The sequence below is a fragment of the Kickxella alabastrina genome (assembly GCF_025024165.1).
Source record: "Kickxella alabastrina strain RSA 675 chromosome Unknown BX661scaffold_17, whole genome shotgun sequence".
NCBI lineage: Eukaryota > Fungi > Kickxellomycota > Kickxellomycetes > Kickxellales > Kickxellaceae > Kickxella > Kickxella alabastrina.
In genome coordinates, this window is record NW_026251488.1 from 324,534 (window position 1) to 348,569 (window position 24,036).

At 46.1% G+C, this 24,036-nt stretch overlaps 5 protein-coding genes and 1 non-coding gene across 6 annotated transcripts; 5 read left to right on the forward strand and 1 right to left on the reverse strand.

The window, feature by feature from the left end:
- Positions 1-70: 70 nt before the first annotated feature.
- BX661DRAFT_126743 (tubulin binding cofactor A) lies at positions 71-292 on the forward strand (the record flags this gene model as incomplete). The annotated part of the gene is made up of 1 exon (XM_051532474.1): positions 71-292. A coding segment is annotated over one exon (222 nt), but the record flags the coding sequence as incomplete, so codon positions are not given.
- Positions 293-777: 485 nt separating this feature from the next.
- Positions 778-7,671, forward strand: BX661DRAFT_199543 (uncharacterized protein; the record flags this gene model as incomplete). The annotated part of the gene is made up of 2 exons (XM_051538339.1): positions 778-6,621; positions 7,513-7,671. The coding sequence occupies 2 exons, from the start codon at positions 778-780 to the stop codon at positions 7,669-7,671; spliced, it is 6,003 nt and encodes a 2,000-aa protein (XP_051390407.1).
- Positions 7,672-9,964: 2,293 nt separating this feature from the next.
- On the forward strand, positions 9,965-11,773 carry BX661DRAFT_185125 (uncharacterized protein). The gene has a single exon (XM_051536696.1). It carries the CDS (start codon positions 10,264-10,266, stop codon positions 11,566-11,568), a length of 1,305 nt encoding a protein of 434 aa, XP_051390408.1. The 5' UTR covers positions 9,965-10,263; the 3' UTR covers positions 11,569-11,773.
- Positions 11,774-19,938: 8,165 nt separating this feature from the next.
- BX661DRAFT_t79 lies at positions 19,939-20,013 on the forward strand. Its single transcript has one exon. It is a non-coding gene; the product is annotated as a tRNA-Lys (tRNA).
- A 333-nt stretch (positions 20,014-20,346) lies between these two features.
- BX661DRAFT_185133 (cystathionine beta-lyase) lies at positions 20,347-21,837 on the forward strand. The gene has a single exon (XM_051536697.1). The coding sequence runs from the start codon at positions 20,448-20,450 to the stop codon at positions 21,690-21,692; it is 1,245 nt and encodes a 414-aa protein (XP_051390409.1). The 5' UTR covers positions 20,347-20,447; the 3' UTR covers positions 21,693-21,837.
- Positions 21,765-23,198, reverse strand: BX661DRAFT_185135 (CDP-alcohol phosphatidyltransferase-domain-containing protein; the record flags this gene model as incomplete). The annotated part of the gene is made up of 1 exon (XM_051536698.1): positions 21,765-23,198. A coding segment is annotated over exon 1 (1,115 nt), but the record flags the coding sequence as incomplete, so codon positions are not given.
- Positions 23,199-24,036: the final 838 nt, after the last annotated feature.

The following is a 24,036-nucleotide window of genomic DNA, read 5'->3' on the forward strand; positions in this document are numbered from 1 at the left end:
TCGTTTTACACACCAAACCAACTTTATATATCCAATGTCTTCCAACACTCAAAAAAACACAGTCGTGCTGCTTCGCTCGCTCAAGATCAAAACTGGCTCAGTCAAGCGTCTGGTCAAAGACCGCACGGTGTACCTGGACGAGGTGATTCACCAGCAAAAGCGCATCGAGATTCTGCGCACTCAGGATGTACATGAGGCAGATATCCGCAAGCAGAACGAGGTTCTGGAGGAGACCGTGCAGATGATCCCTCATATGGAGCGCCGAATCAAAGATGTCATGGAAGACTTGGAGAACTTGGTATTGTCGGTGGAATCGGAGCTCGGCTCCACGCAGGAGTTTGCTGATGCTCGGGCGGCCGTTGCCGATGCCCGGCTGGTTGTTGCCCCGGCGCCGGCTTTGGTGGGCCAAAGCGGCGACGAGGAATGAGGAAGAAGGACATTAGCTAGGAAGGAGAGAGGCTCATTGGCGAGTCGGCGCATTGACTCTGTTCGAGGGAGGATAAACAAAGCGATGATGTGTGGTGTTCTCCAGATTTCCTTTTTTTTGGTGCTTTTTCTCCATCTGCCCCCTCCTCTGCGCTGCAAGTTCTTTCGTCTTTTTTGGTTGCTTTGTTGCTCCGCCATACCCTTTCTTTACTTTTCTTTTGGTGCGCAAGCATACACCCATTCTCACTCGCACATACACACATACTACATACACCCCCCCCATTTTCAACTCCTTTAATATATATTGACACATTCGTCACTCTAATTTTATACATTAACTTTATTCACTCAATGCGAAAATTGGACGACTCACCGGTGTCGTTCAGCCAGAGACTCTTCTACCTCTACGGTTACTCCACAGAACCAGAGAGCGAAAACAGTAAGCACGGAATTCACAGCGCAGATGCACATGGCGAAGAGCTACGACGGCGAAACAAGGCGCGGCGCACACTAGAGGTAGCTCTCAACGAGGCCGGTGCCCAGGCCACCACCGACGCAGACAAGGGCACGGCGGCCGACTACGTGGTCATCACAGATGAGTGCTCGCCGGAGCAGCGGGAAAAAGCGCTGGCGCTGGGACTGCCAGTCATCAACGAATCAGTGGTGCTAGAGAAAATACAGCAGCCCTCGGCTCTGATTATCAGCGGAGAGCCAGATGCCAGCGTGTTTGCCGCCGTGGTGGCGAGCAATAACCGGCTGCGCCCCAGCGTGTCGCTCGAGGGGATGGCCATACGGAAACTGCACGCTGCAGATGCGAGCAAGGCGGCTGTGCGGCGGCGGCCGCGCGGCTCAGTATCTAGCGCGAGCTCGAGCTCCAGCGAACTAGGCCACGGGCCGCTCGCTGGACCCAGCGGCAGCGGCCTCGGCGATGACGAGTACCGCGAGCGACAGGAGTGGCGCGATATGCTAGCATCAGCATTGACTGGTGAGGTCGTGGACAACGAGAAGAAGCGGCTCATCTCGCAGGGCGACAGCACGCCGATGATGGCCGGTATCGGGCAGACCGGTGATATGAGCGAGCTTGTGCAGAACGTTGACTTCCAATCGATGCTGCGCAAGATGCACGTGGATATGTGGCTCGGCTGCCGCGCGGCCATCCGCGGGCGCACGCCACAGCAGGAGAAGCAGACGCTCGAGTCGCTGCGCGCCGTGCACGTCGACACGACGCTGCGCGCTGTGCTGGACTACAGCGCCGCGGCAGAGTGCGCCGCCGGCGGTCCCGTAGCCGATCTCAGCGCGCGGTGCCTGGGCAGCCTGCAGAAGCTTCTGCGCCGCGTCGACTACGTCGAAGGCATGTACCCGACGCTGAGCGCTCTGGGCGTGGCCAAGCCGACCTACGTGTTGCCCGAGTTCCAAAAGAAGCTTGAGACCATCACGTCATGGACAAACGTCGTTGTGCGGCTCGAGCTGCTGTTCAACATGATGCAGCGGTGGACCGGCAGCAGCGACCTGAGCCTGTTCTCGACGGCCGTGCACGGGGAATATGCCGGCAGCGGCGCCGTCGAGACACCGCCGACGCCGACGCCGAAGCAAGGCTTCAAGCACACGCCGTTTGTCGAGCGGCTGATGAAGGAGAACGGCACGGGGGACATCTTTGGCAAGCGCATCCTGACCGAGCTCGAGCACGTACTCATGTCGGCGCGCGCCGACATGATTGCCAATGGCGGGCTGCTGACAGAGATCGGCCTGCCGCTGTTCAACCGTCACATGCAGGAGCTCCTGTGCTTTCCACCGCGGTTGCTGCGCACTTGGCTGCAGATGCGTCTGCAGAGCGTAGAGAACCTCAACAACCCAGCGCCCGCGCAAGTCGACCAGCTCATCGAGGATATCCGCGACTCGATGGCGCTGGCCTGCCGCATCAAGCGCACGTTCAAGACCTTTTCTGGGCCGACAGGGCTGTGGAACCCGGAGGTGCAGCTAGACGACGAGTACGACGCCACCCTGCGCAGCTGCCTCAAGATGTACTTTTGGCTCCTGCAGCGTAAGCTGCAGCTGACCATCAGCCGCGGCATCACGAAGGAGTTTGATATTCTCGAGAGCCAGTGGCCGTTCCTGGTCGAGGTTGTTCGCGACATTGATGGCGGGCCGTACGAGCTGGCGCTGCGGTACTGCCAGCAGACGCGGCACCACGTGCGGGAGTGGACGCGCAGTCTGGCGGGCATGCTCCGGGGCCCGTCCGGGTACGAGACCATGGGGTCGCGCGATTTGTCCAAGTGGATCGGCAACGTGCTCCAGCTAATCCGCACGCCGATCCTCGGCGGCCAGCGGCTGATGCGTGCGCTCCAGGGCGCTGTGGTTAATGCTGCCGACTACGTCTTTGCCAATGCATACCAGCTGCTCGCGCAGCTGGTCGACACCAAGCACGTGCTTGTATACACTTCCGGCGACTGGGAGGCCCGCGGGGTCTACGTCGTCGGCAGCCCGGCGCTGCTCGAAAAGCCACATATGGCGAGGGAGCTGCTGGCCTCGTGCATTGTCGATGACAGACTTACCACTCAGGAGCACGCGCACTGCTATCTGCTGGTCATCCGCACTGAAGCAGAGTTCAACTGGACTGGTGCCACGATTGTGCCTGAGGGCGGTATTCCGGTGCAGGATCTGCAGCTGAGGCCCGGCCAGATGCGTTTGATCTCGCCGGGCATCTTGCGTCTGGCCGCGCATCGCGACTTGCTGGTGCATATTGGAGTTGCTGAGAAGATTGCGCCCGGGGATTGTGGTACGTCGGCGACCGACGCTGTCATCGGGGAGTACGTGAGGGGCCGGCAGAGCCGTCTTCGTCGGCGACAGCAGCACCAGCAGAATAAGCAGCAGAGTCAGCACCACCACCACAGACAGCCTACAAAAAGCAGCAGAAACATGTTTGAAGATGACGAAGACGACAACACAGGAAATGGCGGTGACGATGATGGCGACGAGCTCGGCAGCGATGGCGACGGGGAAGACAAGGACGACCAATACGAGTACCTGTTTGAAGACACCAACAAATTCTTTGCGGCTCTGCGGCCAAGCATGAGTCTGAGCAAACACAAGCTGAAGCGCGCGTCGACAGCAGGGCAGCACGGGCTGTCTGCATCGGGCAGTGGAGGCGGCGGGCCGCGGCCCTTGGCGCCATCGGCCCACGTGTACGAGCTGGCACGGCCGCATGACCCCCTTGTGCAGAAAGAGTGGTCGCTGCTCAAGTACGAGATCGTGCGCATATTCGACGCGCTGACCCAGGTGCCGGACATGCTGCGCACGCTGCACCTAGACGTACACGAGCGCGAGTTTCACGAGAAGCCCGATGCGGACCCGACGTGCCACGGCGGCAACTGCGATCTGCTGGATCTGGTGCAGGACAACTTTTGGTTTGCGTCCAACACGGCGCTGCGCGGGTCGCGGTTTCTGGACCTCAAGTCTGAGCGCTGCGTGCGCGCGGCCCTCGCGCGCATGTGCGTCGGCTGGTGCGGGTTCATCGCCGAGGACTGCCAGGCCAGCGAGCAGCGCACGTTCCGGTGGGCCGTGCAGGCGCTGGAGTTCACGCTGCGGCTGGGCCGGCACAGCAGTACTCTGCAGACCCTGCCGCGCGCCGACTGGCTGCAGATCAAGTCGCACGTGGCCGGCTGCTTGACGCTGATGATCAGCCACTTTGACGTCCTGGGAGCACGCACGGCCGCGGCTCGGCGGCTACAGCGCATGAGCCAGAGCTCGGAGCTGCAGCTCAACGACCCCAACTCGTTGCTGTCTCTGGACGGCATCGGCGCCAACTTCCGCACCCATATGATGCAGCGCCAGCGGGTGAACCATGCGCAAAAGGCTGATGAGCTGCGCGACCAGTTTTTGGCGTCGGAGAAACGAATTGGCCGTGTGCTTGAGGTCACGGCGCGCCCCGAGGACCGCACCTTGCGGCTGCTGGCGGCTTCGTCCAGCAATATTACGCTGCGCTGGCAGATAGGCCGCTACATTGGCGGTGGCGCCTTTGGCTCGGTGTACGCCGGGTACAACCTCGATACGGGTGAGATGATGGCTGTCAAGGAGATCCGGCTGCCGAGCCGGGGCCTCAACCAGGCGCCGTCCGAGTCGGACATGGGCTTGAAGATTGTGCGCGAGATGGAGATCCTGTCTGTGCTGCAGCATCCCAACATTGTCACATACTATGGTATTGAGGTACACCGCGACAAGGTCTACCTGTTTATGGAGCTGTGCACCAGGGGCAGCCTGGCGCAGCTGATCCGTGACCAGGGCCGCTTTGACGAGGACATGACCAAGGAGTACGTTGTCCAGATGCTGCGCGGCCTCGAGTACCTGCACAGCTTCGGCGTATGTCACCGCGACATCAAGTGCGACAACACGCTGCTGGACGAGGGCATGAACATCAAGCTGGTCGACTTTGGTGCCGCCAAGATTCTCGACAAGCAGTCTATAGCGGTTACACGCCGCTCGGTCATTCCCCCCGAAGCAAATGCCGTTGCGTCACTGACTGGCACACCCAAGTACATGGCACCCGAGGTCATCCTCAGCAGCAACGGGGGGAGCACCGTTGCCGGGCGCAATGGCACCGAGACCTTGCGCCCAGGCCGCCTGGGCGCGCAGGATATTTGGTCTCTCGGATGCTGCATTGTCGAGATGGTCACCGGCTCGCCACCCTGGGCGCACCTAGATAACGACTGGTCAGTCATGTACCACGTTGTTGCTGGAAACATGCCCATGCCCGATTCCTCGGCCATCAGCCCCGAGGGCATGCGCTTTCTCCGCCGCTGCTTTGCGCGCCAGCCTGCCGATCGGCCAGAGGCGTCCGAGCTCCTGCGTGATAAGTGGATTATTGGAATTGTCCGCTTGATGGAACGCCGCGGATCGCGCAGTCAGACCGCGAGCAGCAGCCGCCAGGCGCCCAGCGACAGCGAACGGGAAGATTCCCTCAATACGCCGAATAATGCCGACCAGTTCTCCAGCGAGGTGCCCACTGAAGATACCGCGCAGCCTGGCCATTCGTTCAACTCGCTGAGCTCCACCGGCTCGCATTTGCACATGCCTGGTCGGTCGCGCAATTCCAGCTTCAATCGCAAGAATTTGTCTGGCGATCTGCGGTTCACAAACTCGTTGGCGGGGCCCAGCGCCGATGTGATGCTATCCATGATGGAGCGGTCGGGTGAGAGCGGGTCCAGCAGTTTGGCGCTGTCGGCAGGTGGTGATCGCAGCCCCAGCGTGGCAGGGGGATTGCTTGTTCCTGCAGGAGGCGCCAAGGGGCTGATGTCGCATATGCACTCGTCGTACAACAATGTTGGCACAATGTCGCCGCTGGCGCGCACACCAGGGAGCCCCCATTCGACGACGTCGGCGCATGCGTCGGCGTGGCCTTTTAACAAGGAACTGGGTGGCACGGGGTTGGCCACCACGCAGGCTACTATTGCAAATACCGCGACCGGTGGTGGTATTGGGCTAGGTCCAGATGCGAATTACCCGCTCACCTCGAGCGGTAGCCAATCCGGCCAGGCCCACGGCATTGGCAGCTTTGGCAACAACGCCAGCGCTGCCAACAGTGTTGGCACTAGCTCAATATCAAACGGCCTGGCCACGAGCGAGGAGTTGGCGGCGATTTACTCCCACCCATCAGTCATCTACCAGACCCTAAGCGACACTGCCACTGACATGGGCTCTCCCGTAGGACCCGCAGGAGTGTCCCAATTTGCAATAACCAACACACCCTCAGCCTTTGTGTCCTCACCTGACAACATGTTGCCATCAACCTTAAAGCAGCTGTCCAGCGATCAAATCCAGGACCTCTCCGATACTACACGCAAGGCATTATCGGCTATGCTCAGCTTGCCACTGGAGGGCGCCGACGTTGCTGGCGTGTCCGGGTGGCTGGGTGAGGGCAACACGCCAATGGAAATGTTTGATGCCGAGGAGGTCAAGGAGACCGTCGCTACTACGAGCCAACTGATTATGCGGCAGAGGGAGCAGCAGTTGAGGCGGCAGCAGCAGGAGCTGCGGTATGTTATGCATCGCCAGCAGTCACAGAAAATTATTAAGAGCTCTGGAGGCTTGCGAATGGGCGAGAAGAGCGCGCTATCAGATTATGACGTTACTTTGCTGCAGCAGCTGCAGTCTAAGGAGGAGGACATGGTACCTGGTGATGCGGAAGGAGAGTCGCCGGCTGTGCATCCTCCTCTATCGAACAAATAGTGATTTTTATCTAAGAAATATAATATTGTTTGTAAAAAAATTGTTGTGCTTTATTCATTGTCAGCAATTGATATGTGAGATCTTAAGAAAGGATATGTCAATATAGAATATTTGTTTATTTACTGATCAAATAGAATCACTCATCGCTTCTTTGAGATCTTATTTTTGAGTTGGATAAAGGACAAAAATATCACCTAATTTCGCCCGCTTAAATTTTTAAATTTTAAACTTTTAACTGTCCCCAGCCAATAAGCGCCTTTCTCGGCCCTTCTCTTCAAGTTGCTTTATTAAACCCCCTTATTAAGATAACATAGATAGAGTGCATGCTGACTTTGCTGGCTATGGAAAACAAAGTCTGCGCAAAATAATATTCGCTATTTTAAATGATATAGGTAGTATGGCGGAATCATCACGTGTAAGAAAGGGAAGAGCAGTAAAAGGCGTTTATTGGTTGGGCAGTTAAAAGTTTTATTTTTAAATAATTAAGTGGACAAGATTAAGTGATATTTTTGTCCATCACCCTTTTCATATTCTGGTGATGGCTACATGTTCTCCTTTCTCCCTTCTTTTTCTTTTTAATATTTTTGCTATATATTTTAATTCTTTACTTCTTTCAATTTACATTTCTATATTTTAAATGCCCCCTTCCCGCAAGCCAAGAGCCAAGCCAACCGCTCGCAATACAAAACGTAAACTATCAGCATAATTCCTACATATCCTTATATCTCTCAAACAATACGTCTGTCCTGAGCACACTGTTCATCCAGAGTACCCACCACTAATAAACACAGCCAATGTGAATTCACTCTCTTTATTTTTTGTTTGTTTTTTGTAGAATTGGATGCAAGGAACGTTGCGCCCAAGAAGGACAGCATCAAAGCCGAGCACAACAAGCTCTTGGTGAAGCTGGCTAATATCTTTGAGCGGCAGAAGGGAAAGTCTATGGCGGAGATCAGCGATGGTTTTTATGGCTCGGTTTGTCTTACCACCACAGGAGCAATCACTGCGAGCACTACCCTGTAGATTGCAACTTTCGGCAGTGAACAAAAAATATTTGGAGAGCTGCTCGAAGGACAGTCAGACAAAGGAAAGCAACGAAAGCAACGGATACAAAGAGTGCACGGGAGACATGGGAGTATTCCGAAGCGCGAATTACAATTCACTTAGCAGGAATTATACAACCAATACATATCAGACCGGCGCGTGATCTTAACAAACGGCCACGTGGAGCACAATGCTAGTATCTGGTGCATTTGAACAACATTAACCAATTCTCATTTATGTTTTTGCGTGATTGCCAGTTACGAGCGGCGGGCGCTTTAACAGCGATGAATAGAGGTTTGCGTGGCTACTGTTTGACGCAAATATGCTGGTCATATATCACCGTAACTAAAATTACTGACTTTTTCATCTCGTGTGGGGACTAGAACATGGCATCATTTTCCACCACCCACATGCACAGAAGAAAGAGGAGATGGGCTAGGAATGCAAGTTTAAAATATTGACTTTTATCACTTAAAATTATTAAAAATGACTGCCTAAAATAATGCAAATATCGAATGTCTTTTTTATTAGATATCATTATTTAGAGGAAAAGACCGTTGGATATTCATTAAAATTTACCTCAGCATTACGGCACAGGCGCGCCTTCTATATCAACTGTTAGAAAGTGGGTTAACAAGTTTAGTCGCAAACACATGTATATTGAAGATGAGCCTCAAAGCAGCCGCCCGAAACTCGAAATTGCACAACTTCATGGCACCGCTATTCGCAAGACAGTCAGCCAATTTTCACATACAAGAGCTGAGAATTTAGCTTACCAGTACGATTGTTTGGTGACAGCAATGTGAAAGGTCTTGCGTTGTGATCTGGGCTATAAAATGGTTCATAAACAATTGGCCCCTCATTCCCTCACTGATGGGCTTAAGGCAACGTGCATTGGGGGGGGGGGGGTTTGCCAACAGTTTATCAAAAACTTTGCCGGCTTGTCTAGACCAAATATATATATAATATTGTTACATGCGACGAATCGTATGTTTACCTGAACATGTCATTATATGGCTCAGCAACCAAGGCATGTGTCATTGGAGATCAGATGCTACCCGCCTAGGTTTGTTCGCACTTAAGACAAATTTATTGCACTTGTCTTTTCCTGAAAACCTGGTATTGTCCACCCCAACCTTGACATCAAACCGCGCACTGTCAATAATGAATAACTTGTCAAGAAAGCCATTGATCCTATGGTCGCTAAATGGGAAGAAATGCACAAGAACGCCAACCCCAGCAGAATCGTGTTTCACCAGGACAACGCACCACCTCACAAATAAAAACGTACGTTGTACCACATTTCACAGATCGGGATGAAACACACCGTACTCGCCAGATCTAGCATCTTGTGACTTTTGGATTTTCCCGCACATCAAGAACAGGCTCAGAGGTCACGATTTAAAGGACATTCGAGCGGTGAAAAAGGCATGGCAATCTGAGCTTGATTCCCTGACACGCGATTAATTCGGGGTTTGTTTCAAACAATGGTTTGAAAAGGCATGATTTAACTAAGCAAGGAGGTAATTGTTTTTATAAAAGATAAAATTCAATAGTTTTATACAAAAAAATCAGGAAATAGTGCCATCCCGATACAATTTGATAAAATGGTAATTCTTATTAGCAGAGTAATAACAATTCATAAGCACTAAGGCTAATAATGTAAATTGTCAGTTTAGCATGTGTTTTAACAATCACAGAATATTAGCCTTTGTAGAGAGTTGGTATTGGAAAATATATTAGCTTCTTTTTTAGTGCTGTTAATCAACTAAATAATTGCATAGTTCTCTGTTTGGTCTAACCAGTCACCCTGCTAAAAAGCGCAACAAGATTTGCTGAAATTCACTGTTATAATAAAATAACAGTAATTATTGTTTGAGGATCTTGGTTTTGGTAAGGCAATTTTTTAGTGCCTTTCAATACATTGCTTACAAGTAAACGTTGTGAAGCTGTGTACTCTGCGCCTTTAAAATTTTAAAACTTGAATTCTGACGCTTCTCCGATGGCTACCTCTGAATGCATTATTCTACAAAAAAACGTTTCTTTGTAAGACCAAAATTGACAAAGTTAACGGCGTATGGCCACATGATCGATTGCCTTATTTTTTGCACATTTACTTTTTTACTTTGGATCGTTGCGTTTGCGTTTGCGTTTTGCGCAAATCTATTTCGGGTGCTTGGTTTTTATTTTTTAATTGCCGTAGACAAAATTTCTTTCAAATCTCATTTCTGAAGTCATTGCAAAATGTTAGCTTTTTGTTTCCGCCATTTCCCCAATTTTTCCACAAAGAACTTGCAAAGCGATTGTCAGTTTTATACATATTTTCCTATTTTAAATGCAAGTAAAAAAATTATGTATATATGGGGCACTGGCAACCTTTACACGGTATCAATGCGCATATATAAAAGTTATACATTTTTGGTTATAATGCGCCGACTTTTTTTACTTTGTCGCAAACACCATTTTTTGTTTTACTTTTATTGCAACTATTTTCTAAAAGTTTATAATATATTTTTTCTCTAATTTCACTCTTTTCTTGCCAGCAGCTTGGCATTAATACTATATAAAAACATGGGCAATCGTATATCGTTCACAATCACAGAGAGCGAGCTGCTACGCCAACATTTTGGCAGTATATCAAAAATGCCTTTGGATCCACGAGGCAAAGCAGACGCAATTATGCTGGTTGTCCTCACGACAGTTTACTCGCTGAGTTTTCTGGCAGTATTCTATTTGCTGTGGAACAGAAACTACCCACCACTGAGGGCAAAAAGTCCAGTACTCATGGCTCTGATTATGGCGGTAGCAGTGCTGTGGTTTGTTGGCGATATCCAAACCCACGGACATATACCCTTGGCAAATACGCCGTTGGTCAACTGCAAGGCGTTTGGAATCTGGTTGCGGATCTTGCTGGGCTCGTGCGGCCTATGTTCTCTGATTTCATTGCGGGCACACGGATTGCACCGGGTGTTTTTTCTGCACAAGCCATATCACAGCTTGGGGCTTTATGTGCCGTTTGCCATCTACTGGATTTGTGTACTTATATTTGGTCTGATTTCACAGTTCATGAAGCCCGCCAAGACGGTCCAGTATATTGCAAAGTTGGATATGTGCCACTTTGAAGCAGGATATAAGGCGGCATTGTTTTCGTTTTTGTGGCTGACATTTTTTATTGTCATGGTAACTCACTGGAGGATTCGCAACATCAAGAGCTCGTTCAATGAGAAGCGCGAGATGATTATTGCATGCACGACTATGTTTATCATATTTGTGTATGTAACGATAATGAACTATTTACTCCCAAAGTACCCCTTGAATGTCCACCTGCGTATAGTAAACACGTCCATCGACCACATTGCAATCAATTCACTGTGGTGGCTTATAATGGGGCTGCCCTTGTTTAAGTCTGTGTTTAGCCGGCAGCAGTATCTCTATATATGGATTAACAAACTGCGCAAGGACGGGCTGCAGAAAGAGTACGATATCGATTCAGACGTAACCCTAGTCAATGAGCACAGATATTCGTACACTTACGATAAACGCAAATCACAGATGTTGCTAAACACAACTGGGATCAAGGATGGCAGAGCTTTTTACGCAATGGACAATAATTTTCACAATAGCAAGGACGCTGATTTTAGAGAAAGTCCACGCTCAGAATTTTTTGGTACTCCTGATGGTTGCTCGCTGGAAGATCAAAGCATTGCATACGGACAGGCCGCGTGGTTGCCAGCTGCAGAGGAGCGTCACCAAGAGGACATTCTAATGGAGGCAGTGACGGAGTTATCAGATGTCAATCATGGGTGCGACGCGAGGACAATCAGCCGTCATGGGCGCAACCATCGCCAAGGCACAGGTCCCCATCACAAGGAGTGAGAAAGTATGATAATCATGCTTCTAGTTCTGACCGTTACATAGTGCCACCAGCCGCATTACATTCATACGCGCCCATATCTATTCCTAAAGCTGCAGCCATAACGTCTAGCAAATTAGGCAAACCCTATTGCAATTCCATAGGCCACTCCGATTCCAACAAGTGCTCTCCAGTCTAAATTTTGATAACATATAATATAATCATGAGTTTCACAATGTTAAATAGTTTTAATTTAATAGGCGCTGGATCCCTCGTTCCGGATTGACTGTCTATATAGATTGGATGTATTAAAACATTTATCTCAATAAAATTGGCAACTAAAATTGTCACCATCTAGACATTAAATAACAAGCCACTTTCTGAACTCGAGTAACATATACTTGTGAAGGTGTATAGTAGCACTATGTTTATGTTATGAGAGGGTTATGACATCCAAAGCCCAGACAGATGTACGGACTGCCACTGCCACTGCTGCCACGCCTAGCAGTGACGTGTACTCCCCCATAAGACGAGCGCCAGCCTGATTTCATGCTGTTAACAAAGTGCGCTTTCGGGCCAATTAATCCAGATACAACCACAACGCAAAAGGATATTTCAAAGAGGTCCTTTGTCGCGGAGAGCTTTGTCTTCATGACTGCAGTTGGGCCCTGCTCTCTTCTTTTTATTTTTCTGACTGCTCCGAGGTAGATTAGTTTCTAACTCAGGGCCGTTGGATAAAAAAAAGAATTCAGGTGCTTTAAATCGCAATGATTGTGAGCGCTCTCCTGGCCTCTTCATTTTTCAAGTATTGCTTTTTGCGGATAACAAACTTTGCCAGTCGGGCTATTTGAGTTTGGCCTTCTGTTTTACAAGTCGGACGCGCCAAAATTTCGCTTCGACACATTTCCATTTTTAAAATTCGTTTAAACTGACATTGAAAACAACCGTGGTGGGGTTTTCTGCCTTTTTTTGACTGGGTCTATTCCACGCAAAAACAATAAAAAACAAAGCTGGCAAAAAACACGAATTACGCTACGCCACAAAGCAGCGCGCTCATAGCACTTCATTTCTCTCAAATATATATAAAAGCCTTTGAACTAATAGTAGGACCCCTCAGAACTGCATTACGAGCCGGGCAACGATTGAATTGGTGTGGTGCTTGGCTCCTCGACTTTTTGCAATCATCGGAGGCGCCATTAAGTGGGAGGTTAAGCAAGGCCCCCGAAAAGGCCTCTCAAAACACATCCCGGCGACACCCCCGCTCTGCTTGTAGCGCTCATCAGTGGAGATATTAGTTCAATTTGTACCCACTCAAATTTGCCAGACGCCCTGCGCAGGTTTGTCCACCAGCCTGGATCACGCGCAGTATGGGGTTTTTAGGGGTGTTAGTTTGGGGGCAATCCCGAATCGGCTAAAATGAATTAAAAATACAAATGCATAAATACAGACCTGCTCAGTTGAGAATATTGACACAACGTTGGTTGCCTTATTGTACATTCCAATGGCTTTGTAAAGTACTTAATTAAAACAGACTAAATATGTGTTAAATGCTACATGTCAAAAAATCAAGTAAACGCGTATTACTTGACATGTTTAAAGGATAAACGCCCAGTCGAGTTTAACATTCCAAAGTACCTTTGTCAATTTATTCGCATATTTTATGCTGGTTTTTTTATAATTTTTTATTTTTCAAATGGGATTTCGACAAAAAACTAGTTGGACAAGCTTAGCCCACATTTTGCACATGTTCATTCTCAATATACACAATCTTTGACAAGCGTTTCAACATTTCAAATAGGGTCTCTAGTGATGGACATAGTATTGCAGTGAGTATGTTTGTAGAATTTAAATATTGGTACATGGCTAATATTATTTATAGCATAAAATATATTGTAAATGAAACAAATGGAGATAAAGAAGGAGCAGGCACTGAAGCGCCGCCGCTATCAAAAATTTCACGTTTTAAATCACTGTGGAGTGCTACTATAGCTCTGACAAGCTATTTGGGGGACTCAATAAAAAACTTTTTAACGAAAGATTCATGGTAAAGGTTATAATGTGGTAGGAGCATCAAATCTGCGACAAGCGTAAAAAATAGGTTTCCTTTATTTTTGTTTGGTTTTATTTTTGACGCACCCTATTGCCACCAAATTGTGGCTTTACTTCTACTATTTATTTTCATTCCACCTTATCAACTATTCGTTGTTTTTTCTTGCTTTTACATTTTTATTTTGCATCACTCTATCACACTCCTCATCGCCTTACACAGCTTTATATGCGCTTATTGACAATGCCTGAATCACTACCACCGCTTCCAGATAGCTACAAGACTCCTAGGCCAAAACAATATACTTGATCTGATTTGCTGATTGTGCAAAGCGTGCGATCAAATTTTTACTCTGGTCATGCGGTAGCATCAGACATAAATAAAAAATATAGATATTTTATTTATTCACAAATGGATAGCGAGAAAATAATTAGAAAATCAATAAAAGATAAGGAGGAATATTTTATTCTGCTCTTTGCGCCAACCACTGTAATAGTAATTGTATCCAAAAATTAAATTTAAACCTTTGAATTATCTTGGAAAATATAAAACTTTATTTACTATATTTGATTATCTTCAATTTTCATTGCTCAATTTTATATACGCGCAATCACTTCTGATGGGATCAAAGATAGCACCTGGTACTACGTTGCAATCTGCGGTATTGTTAAAAATCTGATTAAAAATGAATATTTAAAATAATTGGAACAAGTTATGCGCTCGTCGACTCACGGTCCGATGGCGCGGGCGAGCAACTCAGCGCTATGCTGCCAACCCACACAATCTACATTAAAGCTGACCTACGCCAACAATAGATCGTCCGGATAATGATAGAGGCCGTATTACTGACCTTTGGTTACCTGGATATTCTAGTCAATAATGCACATAACCTGGCGGACAAAACATCGGATGCTGAGGACGTGCAGCATATCTGCAACAGCATCGATATTAATTTCCGAGCGCCCGTTTTGGCATTCTGAATGTTCTCGCAGTATTTTTGGCAAGCGGCCAAGCAGGGCGTGGTGGTCAATATTACAATGGTGGCTGGATTAGCTCCCGGCAGGAAAAAAAGTTGTTTGGCGTGACGAATGCCAGCCTGATATATTTTACTGAGGCTAGTCGCGGACGGGAGAACGATGTCAGAGTGTATGCATTAGCACCCTATTATGCTGCCTAGAAATAAATTGAAAGCAGCGTTGACTATGAGCTGCAAGCAGGTCGTTGAGGCTGTGATCAGGTGTATTTTTGACAACCAATTGTAAGGAAAAGCGGTTATGATGGTTGTTGGGTCTACTTACACTCATACTTGAGCATATTTGTTGGCCAGAGTGCACATGCTTTTCATAATGCTGTGGAGCATGCTCGTGATGCTTTTCAACTGGTTAGTGTTGCTATGCTGGCACAGTGTGAAGAACAAGTAGACAGAAACAAAAGCATAAGATAATAGTAAAAAGAAGCATAGTTTTTTATTTGTTTTTTTCAATAAAAAAGCTTTGGTCAAACTGCAGCTTGGTTACTGACAATATAATTTTGCCAGATATTTGATCATCTCCATTTTAGTTGAGGCCCATGATTCATTAATATGATTCAGTTTCTAATTTCCAGCTGTTGTAAACAGTTTTAATAGATTATTCGCTCTGAGCTGCCTTTTATCTTCCTTTTATCTTTGACTCAATGACAGGCCAGCATGCCTCCAAAAAATGATAAAAGCAAAAACAATGTACAAGGGAGAGAACAAAATGCCAATTGGAAATTAGTCCGTGAATATAGTCCTTTTTGTTTCCATATTTCAGCCAACCAAATGCGAACACAACAAGCTCGAAATTTTTTGTATATTAAATATTTGTTTATATTAATTTTGTATTTTTGTTTATGGCGCACTCTATTGCTAAAATTGTTTCCACATTTCCAAGTTTTCATATTTGTTTCTACTTTTAAAATTTGTTTTTTCATTTCGCGCAGTTTTATTTTCATTTTCTTTCTCCACTTTTATTTTATTTACTTTTTATTTTCAATTTCTATCTACCTTTCTCTTTCTCTTTCACAACAATGTGTTGCACAGACTGAAGATATGGAAGTGGATGTTGAGGTTGAGAATCGCGAAACAGGTTTCCATCTGCATGCCGATTGATAGGGCACTAATTGAATTATGCAGGCACAAATTAGGGAGGCATTACATTGATGCTCAAACATGCTCCCATTTTGAAATGCACACGCATGAGTGCACCCACACGAAAACCACAACATTGACTTGCCAAGATACCGGCCTGCTCACAGAAGATCCAGTTCTCATCAACAGAGCGCACAATTGACAATGTGCATAGCAAAGGCGACAAGGCACATATATAAGATGAGGCCGGCCCTAGTGGTATTTTGGAAACATCAGTAATAAAACCTTTTATAAAATCACCCCTACCTTTTAACACTAGACAACTAGTGCTCCTCACACCCCCTTTTACATAACAAATTTCTTAGTTAACTCTACTGATAGAAGCAGGAGTAAGTAGAATCAGTCGATGTTTTATTTTAATCTTTATTCACTTTGCAGCTGTTCATTTGAAATTTTTAAAAAATTATAATGCTGATTATATATGACAAATTATCTATTTTATTTTATTAGAAGAGAAAAACAGACGGTACTTTCCAAACGTTCACTGAACCTCAAAACAGAGCCTACCTGCCGCCAGAGGAATTAGAAACTGACAAAAAACACGATAAGCACCGTCAGCAGCTACTGTAATGCCTCGGCAATAACATAAGAGGCAGCTATCCATTTAATGCCTTTGTAAAATCGCTGGATGTGAAGCAGTGGTATGGATGGTTCATGAAGGATTGATTTGCTTTCTTCCTCGACATAGCTAGGGGGTTGCCAATAGCTAATAGCAAAGCCATTGTAGTCAATACACATCACTTGAATACCAGTCTCAAGAATTTGGCCACTACCGAAATTTTCAAAAAGCACTTTGAGGAATTGATGGTATTGACTAAGGAAGCTCATTTGGTTAAATATTTTATCTTCCTCTTCAACAAGATGGCCAATGTGGTTCGTGTCACAAATGGAGCTATTCTGGCAGGCATAACTCCAATCCCAGAGTCTAGGCTTAAGCTGGGTGACTATCAGCTTAGGTGTGACATCAATTATTACGATACCACGTGACAATCGCAATTTCTATTTTCATTGTCGATAGTTTTGAATAGATAAGCGGAGCTCTTTAAGCTCCCTTATAGTGGATTTTTAAACAAAAATATATTTCATACAAACTATTCATATTGCATCCAGTGCTTCAAATTCCTGGACCCTCTATCCCTTGCCATCACAAGGTGGGGTTTGATTCAAGAGGATGCTGTCTTGCTGGAGTTCAGTGTTAAAATTATCAACCCCAGGCTCAAAGAGCTCATTTATGTGATGTGCCAGTTCCTGTTTGAACTGGGAAACAAGATTATAAGCCACCACCTCTGGTCAGACAACAAATTTGTTCAACAGGCCAACTGGGATGCTGCTCCCAAGTTTATGCATCCCAAAGCAATTGGGCTTCTCCAAGAAAATATTGGGCAACTTAAGTGACTGGCCAAGGATAAGGAAAATGCTGAGTAACCCAACAAGAGGCCCAGAATTTAGTTTTTTTGCTTGTCTAATAAAACTTACAACTCAATGAATTAACACCAAAATATATATGTACATTTTACTCATATTTTCTTTACGTTTAATAAAGTATTAAATTCTTGTCTGTCCCTCTTATTTATAGATTCACCAACCCACTGATAACCTTTCACTGATCAATTTAACTGTGAACAATAGATACTTTCAAACTCGCACATTGACCAATTTTACTTAAACAGGGCTGATTTCATCCATAGATTTGATTTTTACTATTTTGCCAAATGATTTCAATTTAACATTTTTCTTTCTTATTTCTCCATTTACTTTTTCATTTTTTCATTACAATTCAGACTTTGAATTTTAAATTTTATTATTTCTTCTTTTTTACACACTTTCAATAATGTCTTTCACTGGCATAGACGATAGCCAGTACTGCCTTGCAATTGACTTCAGAGCAATACTTGGAATATACCAGGTACCTTTGCATCTGCTGGACCAATTTCAGTATGGGTTAGATTTCTGCTGCACACAGACAAAAGCAGCGACAGTGACATGCCTGGTAGATTGTAACCAATAATTCTAAAAGGGAGTGCAGCCAATAAGGCGAAATTGGCTGTTAACAAGTGTATTTCACGAATATACTAAATTTATGTTATGTAAAAGCTAAGAAAAGAGAAGAGAGCAAACTAATAAATGTTGTTGTTTTGACCTTTTTATGACTGTTAGTCTTGGTGCTCATAAAGAAAAGGGCAACTGATAGGCATTGGGCTACAAAGGAAATGTGTGCCCAACAGGTAAGAAGTTTGAAAGGTGTGTAAGTTTGACCCTGTGAACAAATGTAGGTGGTTCCTTGCTGTCTCATTTGCATCAGAATAAGGGCCTGGTGTTTTTGAGGCTTGTTAAAAAGAAAATATTTATGTTGGCCACAGTTTTGCAATTGGCATTCTGAACGGAAAATGTCCATTGATTGAGCCAGCATACTCACTGCAATACTATGTCCATCACTAGAGACCCTATTTGAAATGTTGAAACGCTTGTCAAAGATTGTGTATATTGAGAATGAACATGTGCAAAATGTGGGCTAAGCTTGTCCAACTAGTTTTTTGTCGAAATCCCATTTGAAAAATAAAAAATTATAAAAAAACCAGCATAAAATATGCGAATAAATTGACAAAGGTACTTTGGAATGTTAAACTCGACTGGGCGTTTATCCTTTAAACATGTCAAGTAATACGCGTTTACTTGATTTTTTGACATGTAGCATTTAACACATATTTAGTCTGTTTTAATTAAGTACTTTACAAAGCCATTGGAATGTACAATAAGGCAACCAACGTTGTGTCAATATTCTCAACTGAGCAGGTCTGTATTTATGCATTTGTATTTTTAATTCATTTTAGCCGATTCGGGATTGCCCCCAAACTAACACCCCTAAAAACCCCATACTGCGCGTGATCCAGGCTGGTGGACAAACCTGCGCAGGGCGTCTGGCAAATTTGAGTGGGTACAAATTGAACTAATATCTCCACTGATGAGCGCTACAAGCAGAGCGGGGGTGTCGCCGGGATGTGTTTTGAGAGGCCTTTTCGGGGGCCTTGCTTAACCTCCCACTTAATGGCGCCTCCGATGATTGCAAAAAGTCGAGGAGCCAAGCACCACACCAATTCAATCGTTGCCCGGCTCGTAATGCAGTTCTGAGGGGTCCTACTATTAGTTCAAAGGCTTTTATATATATTTGAGAGAAATGAAGTGCTATGAGCGCGCTGCTTTGTGGCGTAGCGTAATTCGTGTTTTTTGCCAGCTTTGTTTTTTATTGTTTTTGCGTGGAATAGACCCAGTCAAAAAAAGGCAGAAAACCCCACCACGGTTGTTTTCAATGTCAGTTTAAACGAATTTTAAAAATGGAAATGTGTCGAAGCGAAATTTTGGCGCGTCCGACTTGTAAAACAGAAGGCCAAACTCAAATAGCCCGACTGGCAAAGTTTGTTATCCGCAAAAAGCAATACTTGAAAAATGAAGAGGCCAGGAGAGCGCTCACAATCATTGCGATTTAAAGCACCTGAATTCTTTTTTTTATCCAACGGCCCTGAGTTAGAAACTAATCTACCTCGGAGCAGTCAGAAAAATAAAAAGAAGAGAGCAGGGCCCAACTGCAGTCATGAAGACAAAGCTCTCCGCGACAAAGGACCTCTTCGAAATATCCTTTTGCGTTGTGGTTGTATCTGGATTAATTGGCCCGAAAGCGCACTTTGTTAACAGCATGAAATCAGGCTGGCGCTCGTCTTATGGGGGAGTACACGTCACTGCTAGGCGTGGCAGCAGTGGCAGTGGCAGTCCGTACATCTGTCTGGGCTTTGGATGTCATAACCCTCTCATAACATAAACATAGTGCTACTATACACCTTCACAAGTATATGTTACTCGAGTTCAGAAAGTGGCTTGTTATTTAATGTCTAGATGGTGACAATTTTAGCAGTCATTTTTCCTTCAGCATTTTTTGCTGTGTAATGGCGTGGGTGACTTTGAGGCACCATTAATAAAAAACAATATCAACACGCACGCACCATTTTTTGCAAACAACAGAGTCCATTTGTTTATACCAAAAAATTATAAAGCGCTTTTACAATCAACAACGCTACAAAGTCAAAATGCCCTGATCTTTGTTAATTCATTATATGCAAGCATCTATATATTCATTAATAATTAATACTAACAGTTGTTTATTAGCTTAGAATTATGTTTCTGGCCCCATTAGCTCAGTTGGTTTAGAGCGTTCGGCTTTTAACCGAAATGTCGTGGGTTCGACCCCCACATGAGGCGCTAACCTTTTACAATTTTTTGTAAACTAATTTTTTAACTTGCTGATTATGATTCATCTTTTTGGGGATTTTCAAACTGGCATTCGTTGATTGGGTAGATAAACTGGTTGTTTGTATGCACCGAGCACACCATTTCTTTTCCGGGTTGTGATTTTTGGGTGGTAGCATGCAATGTGATTGGCTGTTGAGACTAAAGTACTTTTCTTTTTCCGCATTGACTGTTTCAAAAAAGAAAAAATTAGTTTATTGACAAATGGAGCTTGCGCTCGCTCGATTTATAAAGAAAGGGTGGCAATTGATCACTTTCTCTCTCTTTCTCTCTCAAGTGTTATTTATATTATTCTACCCTTTCTTTTTTCATTCCTTCTTTCTTCTCTTATTAAAAGCATTATACCCAGTTTTTTTCAAACACTTCATTAATAACAAAAGAAAACAATGGTTGACATTACTTCCGCCTCCGCCTCCTTATCATCCGCTGTCTCTCCAGCTGTTTCTGCAGCCAGCACTCGGCCGGCGTACCATCTAGCCACTGAGCTCGTGCACATTGATAGCGACGCAGTCAAGGACAACTACAACGCAGCCTCTGTGCCAATCTACCAAACCGCAACATTCAAGCAGCATAACGCAGATGGTTCCGGGGGTGAATACGACTACTCCCGGTCCGGCAACCCGACGCGCACAGCGGTAGAGGTACATATGGCCAAGATAATGGCAGCAGAGCGCGCCTTCGTGGTATCCACGGGAATGACCGCACTGGATGTGATCTTAAGGCTGGTGAAGAGCGGGCAGGAGATCGTCGCCGGAGATGATATTTACGGTGGAACTAATAGGTTGCTCACTTATGTATCGCAGTTTAATGGCGTTCGGGTGCATAATGTGGATACGACGGATCCGTGCAAAGTGGAGGAGAAGCTCGGGCCGAATACTCGGTTGGTCCTGTTGGAGTCACCAACGAATCCGCTGATTAAGATTGCGGACATTCGTAGGATTTCGCAGCGCGTTCATGAGCTGTGCCCGCAGGCATTGGTTGTCGTGGATAATACTATGATGTCGCCATATTTGCAGAATACCCTGGAGCTGGGCGCGGATATCGAGTATCATTCAGGGACAAAGTACCTTTCGGGTCACCATGATCTGATGGCTGGTGTTATTGGTTGCAGAACCAAGGAGGTCGGTGATCAGCTGTACTTTGTTATCAACGCTAGTGGATCTGGACTCGGGCCTTTCGACTGCTGGCTGCTGCTCAGGGGCGTCAAAACCCTGGGTATTCGCATGGAGAAGCAGCAGAGCAACGCCATCCTGATAGCTGATTTCCTCGAAGCACAGGGTCTTCGGGTACACTTCCCGGGCCTGAAATCCCACCCGCAATACGATCTGCATGCGCAGCTGGCTTCGGGCCCCGGCGCCGTGCTGAGTTTTGAAACCGGTGACGTTGGGTTGTCCGAGCGTATCGTTGAGGGTGCTCGACTGTGGGGTATTTCGGTGAGCTTCGGGTGCGTCAATTCGCTTATTTCTATGCCCTGCAAGATGTCTCACGCGTCGATTCCGGCGGAAATTAGGAAGCAGCGTCAGTTGCCTGAGGATCTGATCCGCCTGTGTGTCGGTATTGAGCACCCGGAGGACCTGATCAATGACCTGACCAATGCGCTGAGGGTGGCTGGGTTCCCAGTCAAGGCTTAATAGAATATCCATTAATTAACAAAAAACCATAAATAATAAAATAACGTTTTTTCAGTTTGTCTTCTTGTCAACAACAGCAGCATCAGCAGCAGCAGCGGGTGCGGGTGCGGCTCCGCCATAGTTAATAGCGGTCTTGTGCTTAATAGTCAGGCAGTTAATATCGAGGTAGGCGCAAATAGTGTCAATAACCTCCAATGCAAAATGCGCATACTGAATCGCTGTATAAGCGAGACAGATCCAAATAAGCACAACCTCCTTCTCCTCCACAAACATTTTGGACAGCCCAATCGACGGGGCAATGGCATTGGCTGTGCCAAAGAAAATCGGAATATGCATGCGGTTGAGCTTTGGGAAGGGCGCACCAGTGACATGCGCGACAATAACGCGGCCGACAATATACGAGAACGCGAAACCGACAAACATCAGGAAAACGACCAAGTGGCGTGCGAGAATCGCAGGCGACGCGTATAGCCATAGGGCGCAGCCCCCGATGGATGCGAAAAACGGGATGGAGTCGGCGAATGCGCCCCAGACGCTCTTTTTTTGCTCGCGACAGGCTGCGGCAACATTGCTGAAGCTAGCGTACACTGTGGGCACGAGAACGACCCCCATTCCGACCACGACGGACTGCGCCATGGTCAGCGGCGGCAGCAGATCCACGATGCTCTGCTGCAGTGGAAGAACGTTATAGAAGCTGGTGGACCAGAATGCCGGGCCCAGAATGCCGGTTGCCAGCGTTGCCAGAGAAAAGGACAGGATGCCTTCGACTGGGCCTGAGAAGTACCCGAGGAACAGCACATGCGTGTGGTACTCCTCCATAGTTGACATGTAAAAGTTCGTCAGTGCGAGAAATACCAATGCAACCGTCCACCAGGACTCCCCCAGCTGGCACGTCGAAGCAAACAGAGTCATGATCAGGGACACCACCAGGGAATCGCAACCGTGGTCGAAAAGCTCTCCGAGCGGAGACGCCGTTCCTGTGCGTCTCGCCTGCTTCCCATCGACTGCATCGAAGGACCCGTAGATCCAGATACACGCGGAGTACGCAAAGTACACCCAGGAGGGGCAGGTCTCTACCAGGTTGGGTGCGTAGATTTGGTTCAATACCATTGCTATGATTACGTGCAGAGACCCGAGCAGCGTCACCATGTTGGCTGCCATCGTTAGAGGGAAAACCTTGACCAGCTGGTTCCAGTACTCGGCCAGGACATACTTGCTAATAAGTGACTTGTCGATTGCCTGGTACTTGTACTTTTTCAAATTGGGCAGATAGTTCTGCGGAATATACGGCGCCATGTTTTAATAGATTTAAAATTAGAAAATAAAAGAGGAAGTAAAAAAAATGGAGGCTAACGATGGAAAGAGAGAAGTAAAAAAGTTTTTTCTTTCTTTCTTGTCCTTTGTGCTTCTCTTCTTTTTGTAAAGCAAATATGTGAGAATAAAAAATAACTGTGATTTTGTGCGTGGCTGAAATGAATTTTTTTCTTGTTTTTTTTATTGAGTGGCAGCATATGATTCATGTGCAGATATAGCGCAAGTACACGTAAAGAAAAACATTTTTTTGTTTGCGTGTGTGAATGGAAATAGTGTCCAACAAAAGAGAGGCAAGTGGCAGGTTGACCGGCTGTTCGTCTGTCCGGTTGACCTGCCCTGTCACCTTATTCTTTATATTTTAAATTGTAATTGTAATTCATGTGGTGTATAATTAAGGCGCGGAATTAACTGCTGACCTGCCCAACTTGTTTTTTATTTCTTATTTTGTGAATGAATGACCGATTGGCAGCGTGATTATGACAGTGATGGCGGTGATGATGATGTCCCGCAATCAGCAACAAAAAATATGTATTTTTTATTAATCCTTTAAAGACAAAGAAAAATAAAAAGTGTCCACATTAACAGATTATTCATATCCGATACAACACAACTATCCATATTTTTCTTTAGATAAAAATATGCATGATGTGCGCAAAGAAACAAAAAACAGAACAGCAGAATCTAGCTAAAAAACATAAACAAATCGACAAGGGCACCAAAAATTGAAAACCAAAGTGAACATATTTTGAGAATGTACAATTAATTGTTATATAAAACAATATCTAAAAGCCCCACCCAGTCTTTTATATTTCTTTCTCTCCCCCTTTCTCCCTCCCTCTCTCTTTCTTTTATTGCATTTTCTATTTGTTTTCACATATTTATTTACTAAAGATATGTCTTCGTTCAACCCAATCAAGCGCATAATCGAAAAGATTCGATCTCTACACATATGCAGTCTCTGCCTCAACCGATTCCCAGAAAAGGATGCGCTATCCACACACACAGTGATGTGTCGATTAGAAATGGCCAG

Excerpts from the sequence above, each read along its gene's own strand:
- BX661DRAFT_185125 (XM_051536696.1), top strand. The coding sequence starts at position 10,264 with ATGGGCAATCGTATATCGTTCACAATCACAGAGAGCGAGCTGCTACGC.
- BX661DRAFT_185133 (XM_051536697.1), top strand. The coding sequence starts at position 20,448 with ATGGTTGACATTACTTCCGCCTCCGCCTCCTTATCATCCGCTGTCTCT.